The 23,825-nt window shown below is 52.5% G+C and overlaps 1 protein-coding gene across 1 annotated transcript in view; it reads left to right on the top strand.

The window, feature by feature from the left end:
- Positions 1 to 23,825, top strand: part of SKIC3 (SKI3 subunit of superkiller complex) — a 1,397,627-nt gene that overhangs the window by 151,909 nt on the left and 1,221,893 nt on the right. Inside the window, exon 5 of the mRNA XM_078675399.1 lies at positions 17,130 to 17,205. Within this exon, the coding sequence (XP_078531525.1) occupies positions 17,130 to 17,205 (76 nt within the window). The remainder of the gene's footprint in view (positions 1 to 17,129; positions 17,206 to 23,825) is intronic.

The raw sequence follows: 23,825 nt of genomic DNA, 5'->3' as shown, positions 1-23,825 counted from the left end.
AATAATGCAGCCTATACATGCAAGGCTACACTGTCCAGTACATCAACTAGAAATGCAAAAGATATTCCACCAATATCATATTCAGCACAGTCTGCCAAGTTTCAACCATAGAGAAACTTCCCCCTTCACCAAATCCTTGGAATGATAGAGAGAAAGGGATGGACAGACAAGCCCCCCATAGGCTGCCATTATGTGGCTTAAAAAGGGATACCGTGCCTTTAAGGAAACTTTCCAGAACTCTCGGTATCCCAGAATGCACAGCAACTCCCTCCACTTTCAGTTCTTTTTTCCGGCTCCTGCTAGCAGGACCCTGGAGCATTGAGCTCTCCCTTTTTGGGTGTTTTGTCTTATTTTTTGCACTTTTCAAGTGTTTAGAGTGTTTCACTCGACGTGTTTTTGTTCCTTCTTCCCTTTGCTGGAGTTTTCTGGTGAGTTTGGCCACTCTTTTGTCAGATATGCCTTCCTTATTTGACAAATGCCCTGAGTGTGCCAGGAAGAAGGCCAAATCTGATCCACACAGGGTGTGTATCCTCTGTCTCCCTTCTTCTCATGTCCCTGTGGATTGTGAGATCTGCCAGCAGTTCTCCAACAGGACCCTGAAGGACAGGGAGAAGACTCTGCTCCGAGGACTGGAGTAAAGAAGACCGCTCAAGATCAAGGTGGGTCTGGGCATGGAGAGGCCTCTTCCTCTGCCTGTACTTCGGTCTCTGGGGGGCTCCTCAGGAAAGAGAAGGCCAGAAAACGACCCAGGTCTCTGTCGACGTCGATAGCCTCGGCGTCGAGAGGGATGACCACCGTCTGCTCCCCGTCTCCCCAGGGCTCTGGGTCGAAGCGTCGTCGCCGTTCGACGTCGAGGGGAGTGACGTCGAGACCTCGGACGAGGTCGACGTCGAGGACCGCTTTGTCGTCGAGACGCCATTGACGTCATGGAGGGTCTGGAAGGCACTGGCGCTCGCCGTCGAGGCGACACCGCCGTTCGGCTTCGAGACGAAGATCATCGACGTCGAGACGAAGATCTTCGACGTCGAGAAGAGGGAGATCATCGACGTCGAGGAGAAGATCATAGACGTCGAGAAGACGATCGACGCCGAGACGCTCGACGTCGAAGAGGAGGTCAGCGTCGAGAAGGAGAAAATCAACGTCTAGGGGGCGTTCTAAGACCAGGACGGAGTCCCAGGGCTCTGTAGTCAGCCTTTCCTCGGCTTTCACGAGCCCACGGTCGCGGCGGCGCCGTCGCTCGTCCACGATAAGGTCGGCCTCTAGGTCACCCCATCAAGGCCGGCGCAGAAAAGAAGAAGAGTGGTAGAGTCTCCGGGCTCTGAGTACTCCCAGACCTTTTCGCCCTCACGGCCCAGGACGCCTACGCCTCCCCGTTGCCCAAGGACCCTCCTCCGCGTAATCCTACGCCTCCACCGCCTCCTCCCCCTCCTCATAAACCTCCTCCTCCTCCTCGACACCTCCACCAAGGTCTCTCTCTTTGCCTCATCTCCTGACACCACCTACGGGGCTTCCACGTCCTAGGCTCCCTCCTTTACGGCCAGTGGACAAACCGAGGCCAAGGAGGTCGAGATCTCACTCCAGACGGAGGAACAGATCCAGAAGTGACCGTCGTTCTTCCACACGGTCCAGACGGCGCCACAGGAGGGACAGGTCTAGGTCCCGCCACACAGACTCGTCCAGTGCCCGGGGCTATTCGCCTACATTGTCGTACTCCCCTCGGACGAGGGTGTCTCCAGTAGACGACATTGTCTCCTTCCAAGAGGTGTTGTTGCGTGGGGCGGCGAAACTGGGCATTACACTCACGGTGCCCACGCCATCGACTTCAGTCATCTTCGAGACCCTGCATATGAACCAGCTGTCTTGCCCCTTGTTGCCCTTGGTGCCAGGACTGGAAGAACCTGCCATGGAGCTCTTCCTCACCCCTGCCTCTACAAAATCGGCACCTTCCAGGCTGCAAAAGAAATACAGGGCCCCGGACTCGGACCCGGCGTTCCTTCGCTCGTACCCTGTACCGGACTCGGTGATAGTGACAGCGGTGAGAAAACAGCACTCCACCGCCCCGTCGTCGACGGTGCCTCCTGACAAGGAGAGCCGCTCGATGGACTCGGCCGGCAGGAATGTCTGCGGTACGTTCTCTACTTCTATGAAGGCCGCGAGTGCCTCGGCTCTGTTGGGCCGTTACGACCGGGCCTTATGGGAGTCCCAGCAGCAGTTCCTGGAACACCTTCCCACGGACAGAAGGGAGGATTTCCAAGAGATCATTAATGAGGGGATGATGGTCTCCAACCAGGTGATAAGCTCGGCTGCGGATTCCTCGCTCTTGGTAGCCAACGGGTACTGCCATGGGATCAACTTGCGACGCCACGCCTGGCTGCCTCTAACATCACTGAAGCCAGAGGCGCAGTAGAAGGTCGCCAACCTACCGTTTTCAGGAGCGACCCTGTTCGGCAAACGTGCGAATGAGGAGATGGCCCGCATGAAGGTGGAGGCTGAAACCCTGACGGCTGTCGGGTTGGAGAAGCCGAAGGAACAGAGGAAGACCTTCCGCCCGTTCCAAAGGCGTTACGGTGCGCAGGGCAGAGGGCAAGGTCGGTAGGCTGGACAGCAGCAACAGCAGCAACAGCAGAAGCAGTAGAAGCAGTACCAGAGGCGGCCATTCCAAAAGCGCCAGAGGGGCAGAGGTGGTCAGCAGTCCTCCTCTGCGAACAAGGGCCTGGCCGGGTCTAAGCCCTGAGGTGCTACTTCCCCCCTCTTCCGTTACCCGCTCCGGTGGGGGGAAGCATACAAAGTTACTTGGCAGAGTGGAGAAAAATTACTCAGGACAAGTGGGTGCTGAATATTGTTTGCAATGGATACAGTCTTCGTTTTCTCAGCTCGCCTCCAGCGATTCCACCGGTTTGCTCGCAGTTCCAACTGCGCGAGCTCCAGGCGGAGGCCGATACCCTGTTAAGAAAAAGGGCGATAGAAGACGTCCCTCTGTCTCAAAGGGGAAAGGGTCTTTACTCCCGCTTCTTTCTGGTACGCAAGAAAGACAAGAACAAGTTCAGGACCATTCTGGATTTGCGACAAGGAAACAAGTGGATTCGCAGGGAAAAGCTTTGCAAGCTGTCTTTGCACCAGATTTACCCTCAACTGCAAAGGTGAGACTGGCTTTGCGCGATAGATCTGCAGGATGCGTACTTCCATTTGCCCATTGCACGGAAACACCGGAAGTTCCTGCACTTCCAAGTGGGCACCAATCACTATCAATTCACCGTACTTCCGTTTGGACTGAAGTCTGCGCCCAGGACTTTTTCAAAGTGCATGGCAGTGGTGGCGGCACACCTGAGAAAGAACAAGGTGTTTGTTTACCCTTACCTGGACGATTGGTTGATCAAAGCCTCCACCTTCCAGGAAGCGCAATTGCACTTCAACAGGACAGCCGTTCTGTTGACCCAGCTGGGGTTGCACATAAACATGTCCAAGTCTGTCCCGACTCCGGTTCAGTGCCTACAGTACTTGGGAGCCTCCATCAATACGCTGTCAGCAAGCGTGTCTCCTTCGCTGGAGAGACGCTTATCGCTCCTTCGGAAGGGTCAGGCTCTCATGGCTGTTCCATCTACAACAGTGAGAACGGTGTCTTCTCTACTGGGGTCGATGGCCTCTTGTATCTTCCTTACTCCGCATGCAAGCCTACACATGCGGCCGCTGCAGGAATGTCTGGAGGATCAGTGGGACCAGAGGCGAGGGAACTGGGACGACAGGATACGACTGTCTCTGCACGCTCAGCAGTCCCTGAAATGGTGGTGTTCAGCAGAGAACCTCCTCAAGGGGGTTCCGTTCCACAAGGACATTTCCACTCAAACTATCATGAGGGATGCTTCTCTCCACGGCTGGGGAGCGCATTCCAGACAGTTATAGATCCAAGGAACGTGGTCCCCGACGGAGTCCACGTACCACATCAATTTCCTGGAACTCAGAGCTGTTCACTTGGCACTTAAGGCCTTTCATCCGTCCTTCCAGACCAACTCTCTGCTTGTACAGACGGACAATACGACCACAATGTATTACCTCAATAAGCAGGGGTGCTCGAGATCGCGCACTCTGTCACAAGAAGCGCAGGAGATCTGGCACTGGCTGCTAGCCAGAGGACTGACGATAACAGCTACCCATCTGCCAGGTGTGCAGAATGCTCAGGCGGACGCACTCAGCAGACTGATCCAGGAAAACCACGAGTGGGTCATAAACGACAAAGTGCTCGGAGACGTCTTCGCCAGGTGGGGCACTCCAGACGTGGATCTGTTCGCCACCGCCGACAACAGCAAATGCCGAGAGTTCGCATCCAGGTATTACCAGTAGGGGACTCTGGGGAATGCGTTATGGATCAACTGGTCGAACAGCTTTCTGTACGCTTTTCCGCCCATTCCCCTGATTCCGGCGGTGCTCATCAAGTTGTCCCAGTCAAGGGCGCGGATGATCCTCATTGCTCCGGAATGGCCCAGACAGTGGTAGTTCACGGACCTGCTTCACCGGTCTCTCCTTCCTCACATACGGCTGCCGTGCCGGCCGGACCTTCTCACGAAGTTCCGGGGGTAGATGGTGCACCCCAACCTCTCGTCATTGAGTTTGGCTGCATGGCTCCTTAAATAGTGCAATATGGCCATTTAAATCTTCCTGAAGATTGTATGGACATACTGAAGGAGCCTAAGCGTCCTTCCACTAGGACGTCTTATGCCTACAAGTGGAAGAGGTTCTGCATCTGGTGCATGTCCAAGAACTATGATCCGACGACATGCAAGGAAGATGTCATCCTTCCATACCTCTTGCATTTGGCGCAGTCTGGCATTAATTTCCATTCTATTAAGGTTCATCTTGCTGCGCTGACTGCCTACAGGAAATGCCCTTCACAGACATCTTTCTTCCAGATTCCTGTGATAAACGATTTTTTGGAAGGCTTGAAGAAAGTGTTTCCTCCTGTTCGGCTTCCTTCGCCTTCGTGGGAGCTGAATGTGGTGCTGTCCAGGTTGATGAAGGAGCCCTTTGAACCTATCCATAAGGCTTCGCTGCAGCACCTGTCCAGGAAGGCGTTCCTCGTGGCCATTACATCGGCCCTCAGGGTGAGTGAAATTCAGGCATTGTGTTGCCAGGAAACTTATACAGTATTTCATGCTGCTAAGGTTGTGATGCGTACTCACCCTAAGTTCCTTCCTAAGGTGATTTCTGATTTTCATGTTAACCAGACTATAACGTTGCCTACATTTTTTCAGAATCCTTCCACTCCAGCGGAAAGGTCTCTTCATTCCCTGGATGTCAGAAGGGTTTTGAAATTCTATCTGGATAAGACCAAGGATATTCGTAGATCCGACGTAGACGTTCGAAGTCGAGGGGATTGACGTCGAGACCTCCGACGAGGTCGACGCCGAGGACTGCTTCGTTGTCGAGTCATCATCGACGTCGAGAGGGTTCAAGGAGGCGCAGGCAGTCGACGTCGAGGCGTCCCCGTCGTTCACCATCGACGTTCAGCGTGGAGAAGGCGATCATTGATGTGGAGAAGGCGATCATTGATGTGGAGAAGGCGATCATTGATGTGGAGAAGGCGATCATTGATGTGGAGAAGGCGATCATTGATGTGGAGAAGGCGATCATTGATGTGGAGAAGGCGATCATTGATGTGGAGAAGGCGATCATTGATGTGGAGAAGGCGATCATTGATGTGGAGAAGGCGATCATTGATGTGGAGAAGGCGATCATTGATGTGGAGAAGGCGATCATCGACGTGGAGAAGGCGATCATCGACGTGGCGAAGGCGCTCATCGACGTGGAGAAGGCGCTCATCGACGTGGAGAAGGCGTTCATCGACGTGGAGAAGGCGTTCATCGACGTGGAGAAGGCGTTCATCGACGCGGAGAAGGCGTTCATCGACGCGGAGAAGGCGTTCATCGACGCGGAGAAGGCGTTCATCGACGCGGAGAAGGCGTTCATCGACGCGGAGAAGGCGTTCATCGACAAGGCGATCATCGACGTCGAGACGACGGTCATCGATGTCGAAAAGGCGCTCAGCGTCAAGGAGGAAAGCATCGTCCTCCAGGAGACGTTCCGAAGCCAGGACTGTGTCGTTGGTCACCACAGGTCCATGGTCGCGGCGGCGCCGTCGCTTGGCTGCCAGGAGTACGGCCTCTAGGTCCCCCCCTTCAGGTCAGGCGAAGAACAGAAAGAGAGGGGAAGAGGCTCCGGGCTCAGAGCACTCACAAGTCTATTCGCCCTGCAAGCCGAGGTCACCTACACCTCCTCCGTTACCCAAGGACCCTCCTCCACGTAACCCGACGCCTCCTCCGCCACCTGTTCCTCCTCATCGTCCTCCGCATCCTACACCACCACCTCCGCTGAGGTCTGCCTCGTTACCACTCCTCCCGACGCCACCTACGGGACCAATGCAACCTAGGCTCCCGTTTAGGCCTCCACAGCGCCCTCCGCTATGGCCCGTTGTCCTTCCGAGGCCGCGGAGGTCGAGATCTCGCTCCGGACGGAGGGATAGATCCAGGAGTCGCCGTCGCTCTTCTACAAGATCCAGACGGTGCCACAGGAGGGACCGGTCGAGGTCCCGCTATACGGATTCCTCCAGTGGCAGGGACTATTCACCTACCCTGTCGGACTCCCCTCGGACGAGAGTGTCTCCAGTAGACGACAGTCTCCTTCCAGGACGTGTTGCTGCGAAGGGCGACTAAGCTGGGCATCACGCTCACTGTACCCGGACCATTGACTTCCGTCATTTTCGAAACTCTGCACAAGAACCAGTTGTCTCGCCCTTTGCTGCCCTTGGTGCCTGGGCTGGTAGAACCGGCCATGGAGCTGTTCCTCACTCCTGCGGCTACGAGGTCGGCACCTTCGAGGCTGCAGAAGAAATATAAGGCTCCTGACTCAGACCCAGCGTTTCTTCGGTTGGATCCTACGCCTGACTCGGTAATTGTGACGGTTCGGCAAGAAAACAGCATGCCACCACCCCATCATCGACAGTGCCTCCTGACAAGGAGAGCCGCTGGATGGAGTCGGCAGGCAGGAAGGTTTGCGGGACGGCCTCCACATCAATGAAGGCCGCAAGTGCATCAACTCTGTGGGAGTCCCTCCAACAGTTTTCGGAACACCTTCCCCGGGAAAAATAGGAAGATTTCCAAGAGATCCTTGCTGAAGGTCTGCTGGTTTCCAACCAGGTGATAAGTTCGGCTGCGGACTCCACCCTCTTGGCAGCCCACGGGTACTGCCATGTGGTCAACCTGAGGCGTCACGCCTGGCTGCGTCTTACGTCCTTGAAGCCTGAGGCGCAGCTGAGAGTTGCTAACCTACCGTTTTCGGGCGAAACCCTCTTCGGGAAACATGCGGATGACGCATGAAGGCAGAGGCGGAAACCCTGACGGCTGTCGGGTCAGAAAAGCCTAAGGAACGGAAAAAGACCTTCCGCCCGTTCCAGAGGCGGTACCGGGCGCAAGGCAGAGGGCAAGGTCGACAGGCTGGACAACAACAGCAACAGTTCCAGCGGAAACCGTTCTAAAAGCGTCACAGTCTTCCTCCGCGACCAAAGGCCCGGCCGGGTCTAGGCCCTGAGATGCTACTTCCCCTTCATCCGTTACCCGCTCCGGTGGGGGGAAGCATCCAACATTACCTGGCAGAGTGGAGAAACATAACTCAGGACAAGTGGGTGCTGAATATTGTTTGCAATGGATACAGTCTTCGTTTCACCAGCCCGCTGCCAGCAATTCCACCGGTCGGCTCACAGTTCCAACTGCGCGAGCTCCAGGCGGAGGCCGATACCCTGTTAAGAAAAAGGGCGATAGAAGACGTCCCTCTGTCTCAAAGGGGAAAGGGTCTTTACTCATGCTTCTTCCTAATACAGAAGAAGGACAAGAAAGAGTTCAGACCCATTCTGGATTTGCGACAAGCAAACAAGTGGATTCGCAGGGAAAAGTTTTGCATGCTGTCTTTGCACCAGATTTATCCCCAGCTACAGAGAGGAGACTGGCTGTGCGCGATAGATCTGCAAGATGCGTACTTCCATGTGCCCATTGCACGGAAACATCGGAAGTTCCTGCGCTTCCTCGTCGGCACCAATCACTATCAGTACACTGTACTACCGTTTGGACTGAAGTCTGCACCCAGGACTTTTTCGAAATGCATGGCTGTGGTAGCAGCACACCTGAGAAAGAACAAGGTGTTTGTCTACCTGGACGATTGGTTGATCAAAGCCTCCACCTTCCAGGAAGCGCAATTGCACTTCAACAGGACGGCCGTCCTGTTGAACCGTCTGGGGTTGCACATAAATCTGTCCAAATCTGTCCCGGTTCCTGTGCAGTGCCTGCAGTACTTGGGAGCCTCCAGCAATACGCTGTCGGCAAGCGTGTCTCTTTCGGAGGAGAGACGCTTATCCATCCTTCGGACGGCTCAGGCTCTCATAGCAGCTCCATCTACAACAGTGAGGACGGTGTCTTCTCTACTGGGATCGATGGCCTCTTGTATCTTCCTTACTCCGCACGCGTGCCTACACATGAGGCCGCTACAGGAATGTTTGGAGGGCCAGTGAGACCAGAGGAAAGGGTGTTGGTGTGAGAAGTTGGCCTGGTATATGATGTTCACTATTCTAGTGATCACCTTGCACCTGTCCAAACAACCTTTATGGTGATGGTTGTAAGTCAACCTTATAAACCAGCTATTCTAGTGGTAGCGTGGACAGAACAGTCTTAGGCTAAAAGACTCTTGAGAGCGTGTAAAGCCAGCTGTTTTACCATATGTAACCCCTTGAATATCAAATTAAAGGACACCACACAGGATATATATAAAATATATATGTATTTATTTACTAACACACTCCTCTGAACTCTTTATGAGATCAGAGGCCAAAGCACATAACGAGATACTTAGTCAGAATAGGTTAAGTTGCACAATTTACGGTTAGGCCCTGGGGGCAAACCAAACCATATATTAAGAAAGTGGTATAAGTACTACGTCACGAGAAAAGGAAAGGCCTAGGGAATCGCTGGGGCTACACTATCTGAACAATAGTTTAGGAGTAGGAGGCAACAGGCGGCGCGTGCAGTGTCTTTACACACACGCGTGAGTCAATGCAAAGTCAATGGGAACTTAGAAGTTAGATTTAGAAGGATTTAGGACACTTCCGGTTTAGCTAGGAGGAAACAATTAAAGACGTAGACACTTGGATAGTCAATACCCTTGGGAGCACCAAAGTACTCGCATTACCTCACCCACGGACGGCGGGTGCATAGGTGTGAAGATGTGTCAGGTTTCGTCGTTGAATCCTATGGAGCCTTGAAGAAAGATGCTGCAGGCGACCAGGAGGAAGATGTCCGGGTGGATCCAAGGGTGGATCGAGGATGAAGAGGACCTGAAAGCAGAGGGGACAGAGTCTGGGTCACTAGCCAGTGACCAGGTGGAACCAGGAAGGAACCAGACGACGTCGAGGAGCAATCAGGTGCTGTCATGAAGCTTGTCTTGGCAGCCACGTGGACCAGGAGGAGTCGACGATGACCAGGTGCTGGAGACGAGCTGTCCCACGAAGGTTCTCGCAGATGGAGGAGTCGACTTCCGGATTGGAGTCAACAAGCCTTGGCAAAGGCAACCCAAGCAGGATTCAACAAAGGCTTCTGGTGCAGACCAGCAAGGTCTGGGGTGCCTCACCTTTGCAGGGAGGCAAGGGCCAGTCTGGAGCAACCAGACCAGCGAGGTGGTTCAAAAGGATTGTCGTCACAGAGGCTACTAGCCAACGGGCCAGCAACCGGACAACGCGTCGAGCAGAACACAAGCAGAAGGGCCCCAGGCAGAACTCGTGGAGTGTGGAGGGCTTATCTTCGGTGCAGGTGGAGCTCGGGTTCGGGGTTTCTCAATCCCCAGTGCACAGCTTCGAGGATGCCTCAGGAGCTGCACAGTTAGCAAGTTGCCGGCTTTCCAAGGTGTCCGGTCCCACGTGTCTCGTCGCCTCCATGGATCTCAGCTATTCTGCAGTCGTGAAGAGAGGGTCAGAGAGGTCTGGAAGTCTGGGTCTTGTCAGGCTCTGTGCTCGGGTTCCGGCGGGAACGTCGACAAAGCAAGCCGTTGATTTGCTGGATGGTGCCTGGTTGCCCAGGGTGGTCACTCCTTGGCCACAAAGGAGATTCTTCAGTCTTCAACTTCAGCAGAATGTCGAAGGTCCAGAGTTTTGTTTCAAGTTTACAGTTCAGGATTAATCTGAAGTCTCAGGACTCAGCTCCTACCTTTATACAACTAAAATGGGCTGGATTACTTTCTAGGTCCCTCCTATGGGTGGGACCGGGAAGGGGGGTGGTTACACCCCCTTTCCTTTGTCCAGTTTCGCGCCAGAGCTGGGGCTGGAGTGTCCCAGCAACCGGTTTGAACCGGGGTATGCATGGAGCACCTAGGGTGCGCCAGGCAGTGTCTCATTCTATTCAGCCCTCCCTGTCCCAATACACAAAGTCCTGTCTGGGGTGGTGCTCGCACCTCCCCAGGCAGGAAACCTATTGTCCAAACCTCCGTGACTGGAAGGACTCCCAGCAGCAGGAGGTCAGACTTGTGTCGGTGGCAGCAGCGTCCATTTTATGACGCTGGGGCTCCGGTTAACTTTTAACCAGGATAGTCAGCAACAACATGTCTTCTCCCTCTAGAAGGGTGGAATGCTACCCCCGTCGCCATAATTGGCGAGGGCGTAGTATTCCAAAGCGTATGACATCTTACACAACATGTTTGGATAAAGCCAAACCAAAGTTAGCATTTAACCGCGAGGATTATAATGCATTTAAGAGTATATGGTATGGCGATATCATAGAACAGCTGTAAGGACATGCTTCCGAAAGCTGCAGACAGGCTCAGCTCATGCTAGAGCACCATCTCACACATAACCAAGCACTCTGCCTCCAGGATTGTTAAGGCCTGCCATAGGAGTGATTTATAGGTTACTGTGTTTCTATATATAAGGGTAAATATAGGGATACTATACCTAAGCAAGGGGTGATTACATGACCTTGCCCCAGCTGAGTGATCAGCCAGTTGTGTCAGTTTGGATGGCCAGCCAGGGGTGGCATAATACATGCTGCAGCCCCTGGTAGGTCTTGGTTGCACCTATGCTCTGGGCACCTATGGTACACTTGTACAGGGGCTGATAAGGTGAACCAATTCCCAATTGGGATGTACCTAGAGTACATGGTGTACATTTAGAGAGAGTGCATCTGGGCTGTGGGTCTGATCAGCAGGCCCACAGCCACATCTAAGTCGAAAACCAGAGAAGCAAAAGCAAAAAGTGGGGGTGACCATAGGAAGCAGACCCTACTCTCCTACAGTTGGGACGACCGGATTCAGTTGTCCCTTCACGCCCAACAGTCCCTGAGATGGTGGTGCTCAGCAGAGAATCTCCTCAGAGGGGTTCCTTTCCACAAGGATATCCCGACTCAGACTATCGTTACGGATGCGTCTCTCCTGGGCTGGGGAGCGCATTCAGACCATATACAGATCCAGGGAACGTGGTCTCCGACAGAGTCTACGTATCACATCAATTTCCTGGAAATCAGAGCTGTTCACTTGGCACTGAAGGACTTTCATCCGTCCTTCCAGACCAACTCCTTGCTTGTGCAGACGGACAATACGACCACGATGTATTACCTCAACAAGCAGGAGGGGCTCGAGATCGCGCACACTGTCACAGGAAGCGCAGGCGATCTGGCACTGGCTGTTAGCCAGAGGACTGACTATAACGGCAACTCATCTGCCAGGTGTGCAGAATGTTCAGGCGGATGCCCTCAGCAGGTTGCTTCACGAAAACCACGAGTGGGTCATAAACGACGAGGTGCTCGATGACATTTTCGCCATGTGGGGCACTCCAGAGGTGGATCTATTCCCCACCGCCGGAAACAGCAAATGCCGCGACTTCGCCTCGAGGCATTACCAGCCGGGGACTCTGGGGAACGCGTTATGGATCAGCTGGTCGAACAGCTTTCTGTACGCTTTTCCACCCATTCCCCTGATTCCGACGGTGCTCATCAAGCTGGCCCGATCCCGGGCGCGGATGATCCTCATTGCGCCGGAATGGCCCAGGCAATGGTGGTTCACGGACCTGCTTCACCGGTCGATCCTGCCTCATCGGCGGCTGCCGTGTCGGCTGGACCTTCTCACGAAGTTCGGGGGGCAGATGGTGCACCCCAACCTCTCATCGTTGAGTTTGGCGGCATGGCTCCTGAAATAGTGCAATATGGCCACTTGAATCTTCCTGAGGATTGCATGGACATATTGAAGGAGGCTAAGAGGCCATCTACTAGGACCTCATATGCTTATAAGTGGAAGAGATTCTGCGTCTGGTGCATGTCTAAGAACTATGATCCAACGACCTGCAAGGAGGATGTTATCCTTCCATACCTTCTGCATCTAGCTCAGTCTGGCCTTAATTTCCATTCCATTAAGGTTCATCTGGCTGCATTGACTGCTTACAGAAAATGCCCTTCACAGACATCCTTCTTCCAGATTCCTGTGATTAAGGATTTTTTGGAGGGGTTGAAGAACGTGTTCCCTCCTGTTCGGCTGCCTTCACCTTCATGGGAACTGAATGTGGTGCTGTCCAGGCTGATGAAGGACCCTTTCGAGCCTATTCATAAGGCTTCACTGCAGCACCTGTCTTGAAAGGCGGCGTTCCTCGTGGCCATTACATCGGCCCGCAGGGTAAGTGAAATTCAGGCATTGTGTTGCCAGGAACCTTATACTGTATTTCATGCTGCTAAGGTTGTAATGCGTACTCACCCTAAGTTCCTTCCCAAGGTGATTTCTGATTTTCATGTTAATCAGACTATAACTTTATCAACATTTTTCCAGAATCCTTCCACTCCAGCGGAACGTTCTCTTCATTCCCTGGATGTCAGAAGGGTGTTGAAATTCTATCTGGATAAGACCAAAGATATTCGTAGATCCGACCAGTTGTTTGTCAACTATGGGTCGGTTAGGACTGGTCTGGCTACTTCGAAACAGTCCATCTCTAGGTGGATTGTGTCATGTATCCAGCTCAGTTATCAGAAAGCGAATAAGACCTTAGGGGGTAAGCCTGATGCTCATTCTACCAGGGGCAAAGCAGCTACAACAGCTTTGCTTCGAAATGTTCCTATTGCAGAGATCTGCAGGGCTGCCACGTGGAAGTCGGTTTACACCTTCGCTAAGCATTACTGTCTGGACTCTGATGCCAGGGCAGATGCTCACATTGGGCAGGCTTCGCTGCAGAATTTGTTCGCACAATAGTGGTGTTGTCTATTTTTCTCCACCGCCGGGTTGTTTTTGGATGGGCTTGCCATTCTATTCACTAGATTATGACTATACACAGAGATCCCCTACTACAGAAGGAGTAGTTTCTTACCTGTAACTACAGTTCTGTAGTAGGGGTATCTCTGTTATAGTCATAAGCGCCCGCCCTCCTCCCTGGTGGAGAAAATGGTACTGTGATGTTTGCTACAGGCCTTGCTTTATGCACCTTCAAAAAGAACTGAAAGTAAAGGGAAGGGGCTGTGCATGCTAGGATACCGAGGGTCTCGAGAGTTCCTTAAAGGCACGGTATCCCTTTTCCAGACACATAATGGCAGCCTATGGAGGCTTATCTGTCCATCCCTTCCTCTCTATCATTCCAAGGATTTGGTGAGGGGAGGAAAGTTTCTCTATGAGTGAAACTTGACAAATTGTATTAAATGTGTTATTGATGTTATATCCTTGGCATTTCTAGCTGAAGTACTGGACAGTGTAGCCTTGTAGGTACAGGCTTCATTATTGTCTTTAATTTTCTCTTAAGTGTCTATGCAGGACTGCAATGAAGACAGCTTAAGAGATTATTTTTGATTGCTCCGGGGTCCACGCACATGGGCGGGACTATTCACTAGATTATGACTATAACAGAGATACCCCTACTACAGAACTGGAGTTACAGGTAAGAAACTACTCCTTCCTAAAGGACCTCAAGACCTGGCTCTTCGATGGAACTCTGTGAACCACCAGGATCTGCAGAACCCACCCACCCCTGCCCGCTTCTTCCTCAGCGCCTTGAGACCGGTTCCGGGTGAGTAGCTTGCACCACACAAACCCCTGATTGATTGATTGATTGAAGGCATTCGTTCCCTCTCTCAAAGGGAAAGTCGTGCAGGTGTTCACAGACAACCCCACTGCCATGTGGTACTGCAAAAAACAGGGCAGGTTGAGGTCGTGGGCCCTATGTCAAGGGGCTCTTCATCTCTGGACATGGCTGGAACATTAGGACATGACCCTGGTGGTTCAACACCTGGCAGGTTCCCTGAACGCCAGGGTTGACGAGTTCCGGTGCCTGGTAGATCACAAATGGCGTCTGCACTCGGAGGGGGTGCAAGGTCTCTTTCAGCAGTGGGGAGAGCGTTGGTTAGATCTGTTTGCCACTGATGAGAACGCGCAATGTCAGCAATTCTGCTTGTTGGAATTCCCATGGCGGCACTCGCTCGGCGAAGCTTTTCGTCACAAGTGGAACTGCGGCCTCCTGTGCGCTTTTCCGCCTGTACCAGATTATTTAGGGGCATTACTTATCTCTTTCCTCCTTTTCCCTTCGTAATGCCCCCGTGGGACTTGAACCTGGTCTTAACCTCTCTAATGTGCTCACCCTTCAAGCCTCTTCACAACTGTCCTCTCAGGCTTCTCATTCTGAAGACCACTTTCCTTGTTGCCATCACCTGTGTGCGCAGAGTGAGTAAGCTCCAAGCTTTTTCTTCTAAGCCGCCTTTCTTCTCTATGCATCTGGACAAAGTGGTGCTTAGGACGAGACCATTGATTCTTCCCAGAGTGGTTACATCTTTTCACAATGGACAAACCATCACTTTGCCCACCTTTTTCCCACCTCTGTACCCTTCCAAGGAGGAGGAGAGACTCCACCGTCTGGTCCCCAAACGTGTGCTGTCTTTCTGCGTTGACTGCACAAAAGATTTCTGGGTGGACAATCAACTCTTCGTTGACTATGTGGGTGCCTAGAAAGGTCGGGCCATTAAAAAACAGGCCATCTCTAGATGGGTTGTCCTTTGCTTTAAAATGTGCTACGCTTTGGTGATGGAAGAACCTCCAGTGGGGCTCCTCGCTCATTCCCCTAGAGCTACGGCAACCACGTGGGCATTTTTGCACACATTCACAAGACATTACTGCCTGGACAGTCAAGTCCGGAGAGACTGCTATTTTGCCCATTCTGTCCTCCAGGACTTCCTGGTGTGAACTTAGTTCGCAAACCCTCTTCCGGGGTTGGTATTGCTGGGGTATCTATTCTAAGGTAAGGAATCTATAACTGTCTCTTTCCGACTAACAAGTTATTTACCTTCTGTAACGATGTATCTGTAAGCACATATGTTAGTTATAGATTCCTTACTGCTCCACCCACACTCCCCGCTCTGAGAACTACCTTCTAGGGACATGGACTCCCTTGCAGGGCCCTAGTTTAGCGCACCAGTGGTCAGTATCTTGCATGGCTCTGCGCTTCTGGCGTGGAAAGTTGTGTCAGAACTGCCATCAACATGCAGAGGCGGCATCTAATTAGACACTGTGACTTCATCCCTGCAAACACGACGCCGACGACGGACCCGGAGTCGACCGACGCCACCTACCGACCCACAGTGGTACTGCTGAGAAACAATTCTCCGGATCCAGTCTGACGCCTCTGGTAATTCTAAGGTAAGAAATCTATAACTAACATATATCTCTTTAGATACATTGTTACTGTAGGTAAGTAACTTGTTCTTTAACTCCTCCAACTTGCAATATTTACCACCTCTTCCGAGGGCATCCAGCCCAGGTCCAGTGTCGAGAGTCCGGCATGGCCTGGCGCTAAGGCTAGAACTTTTGTCTGATATCCTTGGGTTGCACGTTCACTACTCCTGGATGGATCCTATAGATCCATGTGTGTGGGGTGTTTAATCATTCCTAAATTAGGTCTGATTTTAGTGGGTCGTACCATCACTGCGCCAAGGAAGCACCCTAGAATTTGCCTGCTAAGGGTAGAACTTCACACCTTTGGACACTCCCAGGGCCTTATAATAATCTTGTTTAAACTATATAATACAGATCCATCCAGAATTGGTAGGTAAAAGCATGCCCACCAGCTTTTACTTTCACACTTTTGTTTTATACCTATGCACAGGTGCAATTACATGCTTTGTACAGCGTTGCCCAACATGACCACAAAACATTTTTCACACAGACCACAATGGAAACATACACATTGTCTTTATTCATGCACTAGCATCTAATGCTTAGTGTTTCATGTCTCATCTCTCACTCTTTGTCCCTTAACATTCAAGCATAGGTGCAGCAACTAAACATAATAAAAACCCAATTTTAGTCTGTAAGTACAATATTGTACACTACTATTGTAGCCAACATGACCGACACACACTGTAAAATCCATAGCACTCCCAAAGAGTAGCATGCTGCATGCCCTCAATCTTGTTTTGCACCTTCCTTGCACTATATAATTGCAACTACAGTTGAATATCATATCCAACTTCACCTGAGTAGTTCTGTAATCATTATCTTCAAGTTAAAGCTTTTGTTTGGACTTGTGCTAATAGCTTGTGATGGGAAAATGGAGTTTGCCATACTTATTTGTATAGGCTGCTTGAGAAGCTGTCCCTCACATTCTCCATCATGCTTGAAATGCTGTCTGGAGCTCATTTTTTGGGCTCAAGTACCAGCTTATTTTATGCCTGTTTCAAAGGAACCCCATCTGATGCTGGCATCTGTTGAATTTCCTGGAGTATATTTTTGTTATGAAAGTATGATCACGCTCTAATAAGCTTCAGCCTCCCTGGTGACGGATAGATTTCACACATCTGTAATGTCTGTCAGTAGTTTACTTCAGAGAGAAAGATGGTAGAATGTTAAATGCACAGTGGTATTTGACCTTTTCATTCATAGGTAAAAAGAAAAGAAAACACATTGTCTAGTCTTAGAGATTTAAATGTATGTTTCTAGTTTTAAAAGTATAGATTATGCAAAAACATCATGAACCTGTGGACAACCATTTATACAAATGCCACTGATTAACAGAGGATCTTTGCTAGCCAGTGTTTGCGTCACTCTTTACACTTTGGTAAACAATTCACTTTGTTTGTTCTTTCTTTTTATAGTTCTGATAAACAAAAATGGTGTGAAGTGTGCAGGAAACTTGTCGACCTTTATCATCAGGAAAATAAGTATTTGCAGGTAAGTTGTTTAAGCTGTGTAGCATTTTCGTTTTTCATACAGCAACAAAAATCTCTCCTAAGAGATCCAGGACTGATATAAACACGTATACAGACAATGTGAAGAGATTTCATAGTCCTGGTATCGAAGCAGAATTTAAGCATGCATATAGGTGTATTTCCATAGATGGATTTTATACCCATGTTCTGCCTTTTAGGCTTTGCCAAAGATGACACTGATGTAGTGTTGCTAGCAAGACATTCTGTTTACTAAAAGGGGCTTGGAGCCTGCCAATTTCCTCACTGTCACTCTTCTTTGCTGCCTCCTAATTTGCCAGCACTTGCTGGTTTCACTTCCTCCTCTTTCATTTGGAGAATACTGATTGCTTGATTTTTATTAGTGTCTCTCGACTTCTTGCGCTGTGATTGAGGTCTATTTTTTCTTACGTCCTTTGCCCATGTTGTTTCTTCCTCCCACCCTCCTTTGTACATGTTGCTTCTTCCCTCCCACTTCTCACCGTCCCTTTGTCCCTGTCGTACCTTCCTTCCCACCTCCCGTTGCCCCTTGTTTCTTCTTAACACATTGACTTTGTTGCCTACCCCTCAACTGCCATAAGAAAAGAAAGCTCTCTGATACAGCCACTGCTAGCCATGTCATATCGCTTTTTATTTTACTCTCCTGTTGTCCATGTTGGTACTAATGTTGTCCGTGTTGCTTCTTCCTTCAACCCTCCCAATGCTAGTGCTAATTTTTCTTTCCACCCTCCCATTGTGCATGTTAATTCTTCCCTCCCACACTCCTGTTGTTCGTGCTGATTCTCCCTACGTTGTCTGTGTTGATTCTTCCCTCCCATTGTCCGTCTTAATTCTTCCCTGCCGCCCTCCCATTGTCCATCTTGATTCCTCCCTCTAGCCCTCAGGTTGTCCGTCTTCCCTCTCGCCCTCCCGTTGTCCGTCTTGATTCTTCCCTCTCGCCCTCATGTTGTCCGTCTTGATTCTTCCCTCTCTCCCTTCTGTTGACCGTCTTGATTCTTCCCTCTCGCCCTCCAGTTGTCCGTCTTGATTCTTCCCTCTCGCCCTCCAGTTGTCCGTCTTGATTCTTCCCTCTCGCCCGCCCATCGTCCGTCTTGATTCTTCCCTCTCGCCCGCCCATTGTCCGTCTTGATTCTTCTGTCACCCTCCTGTTGTCCGTCTTTATTCTACCCTCTTGCCCTCCCGTTGTCCGTCTTGATTCTTCTCTCCTGCCCTCCCGTTGTCCGTCTTGATTCTTCTCTCCTGCCCTCCCTTTGTCCGTCTTGATTCTTCCCTCCCGCCTTCCTGTTTTCCGTCTTGATTCTTCCCTCCCGCCCTTCCTTTGTCCGTCTTGATTCTTCCCTCTGGTTGTCAGTCTTGATTTTTCCCTCCCGCTGTCAGTCTTGATTGTTCCCTCCCTCCCTCCTGTTGTCTGTCTTGATTATTCCCTCCCTCCCTCTTGTTGTCTGTCTTGATTGTTACCTCCCTCCCTCCTGTTGTCTGCGTTGATGCTTCCCTCCCACCCCCGTTGTCTGCGTTGATGCTTCCCTCCCACCCCCATTGTCTGTTGATTCTTCCCTCCCAACCGCTTTTCTGTGTTGATTCTTCCCTCCCATCCCCTGTTGTCTGTGTTGATTCTTCCCTCCCACCCCCTGTTGTCTGTGTTGATTCTTCCCTCCCATCCCATTGTCTGTATTAATTCTTCCCCACACCCCCTGTTGTCTGTGTTGATACTCCCCTCCCACCCCACGTTGTCCGTCTTGATTTATTTATTTATTTATAAAATTTCTATAGCGCACAAATACCTTCCGGTGTCTCGGCGCTGATACTTCCCTCCCATTGTACATCCTGATTCTTCCCTCCCGCCCTCACGTTGTTAGTCTTGATTCTTCCCTCCCGCCCTCCCCTTGTCACCTTTTCCCCTCTCCCACCCTCCCCTTGTTGCTTTTTTCCCCTCTCCCCTCCCCTTGTTGCTTTTTTTCCCTCTCCCCTCCCTTTGTTGCTTTTTTCCCTCCCACCCTCCCCTTGTTGCTTTGTTCCCTCCCACCCTCCCCTTGTTGCTTTCCTCCCCTCCCAACCTCCCCTTGTTGTATTTTCCCCTCCCACCCTCCCCTTTTTTGCTTTTCCCACTCCCTCTGTTGCTTAACCATCCCCTCCCCTTGTTGCTTTCCCCCAACCCTGCCATTGTTGCTTTCCCCCACACCCTCCTACTGTTGCTTTCCCCCACACCCTCCTACTGTTGCTTTCCCCCACACCCTCCTACTGTTGCTTTCCCCCACACCCTCCTACTGTTGCTTTCCCCCACACCCTCCCCTTGTTGCTTTCCCCCTCCCACCCTCCCCTTGTTGCTTTCCCCCTCCCACCCTCCCCTTGTTGCTTTCCCCCTCCCACCCTCCCCTTGTTGCTTTCCCCCTCCCACCCTCCCCTTGTTGCTTTCCCCCTCCCACCCTCCCCTTGTTGCTTTCCCCCTCCCACCCTCCCCTTGTTGCTTTTCCCCTCCCACCCCCCCTTGTTGCTTTTCCCACTCCCTCTGTTGCTTTCCCCATCCCCTCGTTGCTTTCCCCACCCCCTCCCATTGTTGCTTTTCCCCACCCCCTCCCATTGTTGCTTTCCCCCACCCCCTCCCATTGTTGCTTTCCCCCACCCCCTCCCATTGTTGCTTTCCCCCACACCCTCCTATTGTTGCTTTCCCCCACACCCTCCCCTTGTTGCTTTCCCCCTTCCACCCTCCCCTTGTTGCTTTTCCCCCTATCACCCTCCCCTTGGTTTTTTTCCCCTCCCACCCTCCCCTTGTTGCTTCCCCCTCCCACTCCCCCCTTGTTGCTCCCCTCCCGCCCACCCGTTGTTGCTCTTTCCCCTCCCGCCCACCCGTTGTTGCTCTTTCCCCTCCCGCCCACCCGTTGTTGCTCTTTCCCCTCCCGCCCACCCGTTGTTGCTCTTTCCCCTCCCGCCCACCCCTTGTTGCTCTTTCCCCTCCCGCCCACCCCTTGTTGCTCTTTCCCCTCCCGCCCACCCCTTGTTGCTCTTTCCCCTCCCGCCCACCCCTTGTTGCTCTTTCCCCTCCCGCCCACCCCTTGTTGCTCTTTCCCCTCCCGCCCACCCCTTGTTGCTCTTTGCCCTCCCGCCCACCCCTTGTTGCTCTTTGCCCTCCCGCCCACCCCTTGTTGCTCTTTGCCCTCCCGCCCACCCCTTGTTGCTCTTTCCCCTCCCGCCCACCCCTTGTTGCTCTTTCCCCTCCCGCCCACCCCTTGTTGCTCTTTCCCCTCCCGCCCACCCCTTGTTGCTCTTTCCCCTCCCGCCCACCCCTTGTTGCTCTTTCCCCTCCCGCCCACCCCTTGTTGCTCTTTCCCCTCCCGCCCACCCCTTGTTGCTCTTTCCCCTCCCGCCCACCCCTTGTTGCTCTTTCCCCTCCCGCCCACCCCTTGTTGCTCTTTCCCCTCCCGCCCACCCCTTGTTGCTCTTTCCCCTCCCGCCCACCCCTTGTTGCTCTTTCCCCTCCCGCCCACCCCTTGTTGCTCTTTCCCCTCCCGCCCACCCCTTGTTGCTCTTTCCCCTCCCGCCCACCCCTTGTTGCTCTTTCCCCTCCCGCCCACCCCTTGTTGCTCTTCCCCCTCCCGCCCACCCCTTGTTGCTCTTCCCCCTCCCACCCACCCCTTGTTGCTCTTCCCCCTCCCACCCACCCCTTGTTGCTCTTCCTCCTCCCACCCACCCCTTGTTGCTCTTTCTCCTCCCACCCACCCCTTGTTGCTCTTTCTCCTCCCACCCTCCCCTTGTTGCTTTTTCCCCCTCCCTCCCACCCTCCCCTTGTTGCTTTTTCCCCCTCCCTCCCACCCTCCCCTTGTTGCTTTTTCCCCCTCCCTCCCACCCTCCCCTTGTTGCTTTTTCCCCCTCCCTCCCACCTTCCCCTTGTTGCTTTGTCCCCCTCCCTCCCACCCTCCTCTTGTCCTTGTTGCTTTCCCCCCTCCCTCCCACCCTCCTCTTGTCCTTGTTGCTTTTTCCCCTCCCTCCCACCCTCCTCTTGTCCTTGTTGCTTTTTTCCCCTCCCTCCCACCCTCCTCTTGTCCTTGTTGCTTTTTTCCCCCCTCCCTCCCACCCTCCTCTTGTCCTTGTTGCTTTTTTCCCCTCCCTCCCACCCTCCTCTTGTCCTTGTTGCTTTTTCCCCCTCCTTTTGTCCTGGTTGCATTTTTCTCCTCCTTTTGTCCTGGTTGCATTTTTCTCCTCCTTTTGTCCTGGTTGCATTTTTCTCCTCCTTTTGTCCTGGTTGCATTTTTCTCCTCCTCTTGTCCTGGTTGCATTTTTCTCCTCCTCTTGTCCTGGTTGCATTTTTCTCCTCCTCTTGTCCTGGTTGCATTTTTCTCCTCCTCTTGTCCTGGTTGCATTTTTCTCCTCCTCTTGTCCTTTTCGCTTTTTTCACCTCCCAGTGTTCTTGTCGCTTCTTTTCCATCTCTGTGTCCATGTTGCTTCTTTTCCCTCCACGTGTTCTAGTTGCTTTTTTCACAGCCCTGTGTTATTTTTGCTTTTTCTCCTCCCCTTGTTCTTGTGGCTTTTTTCCACTCCCACCCCCCTCTTGTCCTAGTTGCTTTTTTTCCCCTCACCACTCCCCTTGTCCTTGGTGCTTTTTGTTTCCCAACTGCCCACCCCTTGTCCTTGGTGCTTTTTTCCCTCCTCTTGCCCTTGTCGCTTTTTCCCCCCTCGTCGCTTTTTTAACCTTCTGCCCTCCCCTTGTCCTTGTTGCTTTTTCCCCCTGTTGAACGAGGGGAGTGTAGTTCCTCGAGAGGGAATGAAAGAGGAAGGGGAAAAGACAAATCTTTTGTCATGTTGCCCTCACACATCCCGAAAGGTGTCATGCTTCATCATTGGGCCTTGCTCCTCGTCGGGCCGGCGCTGCAATGCTTGACGGGCTCACCGTTTCCGGGGCTCTTTGTCGGAGATATTTTTTTAAGAAGCTGTTGGGTGCGTGCGGGTGTGGGGGCAGTGGGAGGTTGTGTGCACATGAGGGGTGATTTAAAGTAGATCAGGGTCAGTCCTATTCTAAATAAATGTAATGGTTAAGGTAGATCCTGTCTAAATAAAAATGACGTGGACGCCCTGTGGCAATGTGATGTTCCTAGCGTGCTGTCTCTAGGGTGGGGTCGACATGTTTCGTTCCTAGTTGTTCGGGTGGCACTTCTTCAGGACCTATGTGAAATCTGGTGCTCCAAGACTTTTGAAGGTAGCCTGGTGTGGGACCTTAGTAGTCCTATACTGGGCGTATTGGGGACCCGTTGTACAGGAGCTACGACCTGACGGGGGTGTAAGGGAGCATGATGTTGCTCCACTCAGAAGGGTGGCGGGAACTTGCTTCTAAGCCTACCCTCGCTCCGGTTTCCCACACTTTTTCTCCTTCCACCCTCCCCTTGTCGCGTTTTTCCCCTCCCACCCTCCACTTGTTGCTTGTTTCGCCTCCCACCCTCCCCTTGTTGCTTTTTTGACCTCCCACCCTCGTTGCTTTTTTCCCCTCCCACCATCCCCTTGTACTTGTTGCTTTTTTCCCCTCCCACCTTCCCATTGTTTTTTCCCCCTCCCACCCTCCCCTTGTTGCTTCTTTCCCTCTCCCACCCTCCCCTTGTTGCTTCTTTCCCCTCCCCTGCCCCCCTTGTCCTTGTTGCTTTTTTCCCCCAACCTGCCCTTGTCCTTGTTGCTTCTTTCCCCCAACCTCCCCTTGTCCTTGTTGCTTCTTCCCCCTGTTGCTTCTTCCCCATCCCCCATGTCATTGTTGCTTCTTCCCCTCCCAGACTCCCCTTGTCGTTGTTGCTTTTCATCTCCCACCCTCCCCTTGTCATCGTTGCTTTTCACCCTCCCACCCTCCCCTTGTTGCTTTCCAGCTCCCACCCTCCCCTTGTGGGTTTTCTGCTTTCCACCCTCCCCTTGTTGCTTCCACCCTCCCCTTGTTGCTTATTTGCCCTGCCACCTTCCCCCTTGTTGCTATTCACCCTCCCCTTTTTGCTTTTTCCCAATCCCATCCTCCCCTTGTTTCTTTTTCTCCCTCCCACCCTCCCCATGTTGCTTTTTTCCCCTCCCACCCTCCCCTTGTTGCTTTTTTCCCCTCCCACCCTCCCCTTGTTGCTTTTTTCCCCTCCCACCCTCCCCTTGTTGCTTTTTTCCCTCCCACCCTCTCCTTGTTGCTTTTTTACATCCCACACGTGTTGCTTTTTTCCGCTAACCAGCCTCCCCATGTTGCTTTTTCCCCCTCCCTCCCACCCTCCCCTTGTTCTTTTCCCCCTCCCTCCCACCCTCCCCTTGTTCTTTTCCCCCCTCCCTCCCACCCTCCCCTTGTTCTTTTCCCCCCTCCCTCCCACCCTCCCCTTGTTCTTTTCCCCCCTCCCTCCCACCCTGCCCTTGTTCTTTTCCCCCCTCCCTCCCACCCTGCCCTTGTTCTTTTCCCCCCTCCCTCCCACCCTGCCCTTGTTCTTTTCCCCCCTCCCTCCCACCCTGCCCTTGTTCTTTTCCCCCCTCCCTCCCACCCTGCCCTTGTTCTTTTCCCCCCTTCCTCCCACCCTGCCCTTGTTCTTTTCCCCCCTCCCTCCCACCCTGCCCTTGTTCTTTCCCCCCCCCTCCCACCCTCCCCTTGTTCTTTTCCCTCCTCCCTCC

The sequence above is a fragment of the Lissotriton helveticus genome, chromosome 2_1 (genome assembly GCF_964261635.1).
Source record: "Lissotriton helveticus chromosome 2_1, aLisHel1.1, whole genome shotgun sequence".
In the NCBI taxonomy this organism is placed as follows: Eukaryota; Metazoa; Chordata; class Amphibia; order Caudata; family Salamandridae; genus Lissotriton; species Lissotriton helveticus.
The sequence above is the reverse complement of the archived record's forward strand: the minus strand, read 5'-3'. Positions and strand labels throughout refer to the sequence as shown.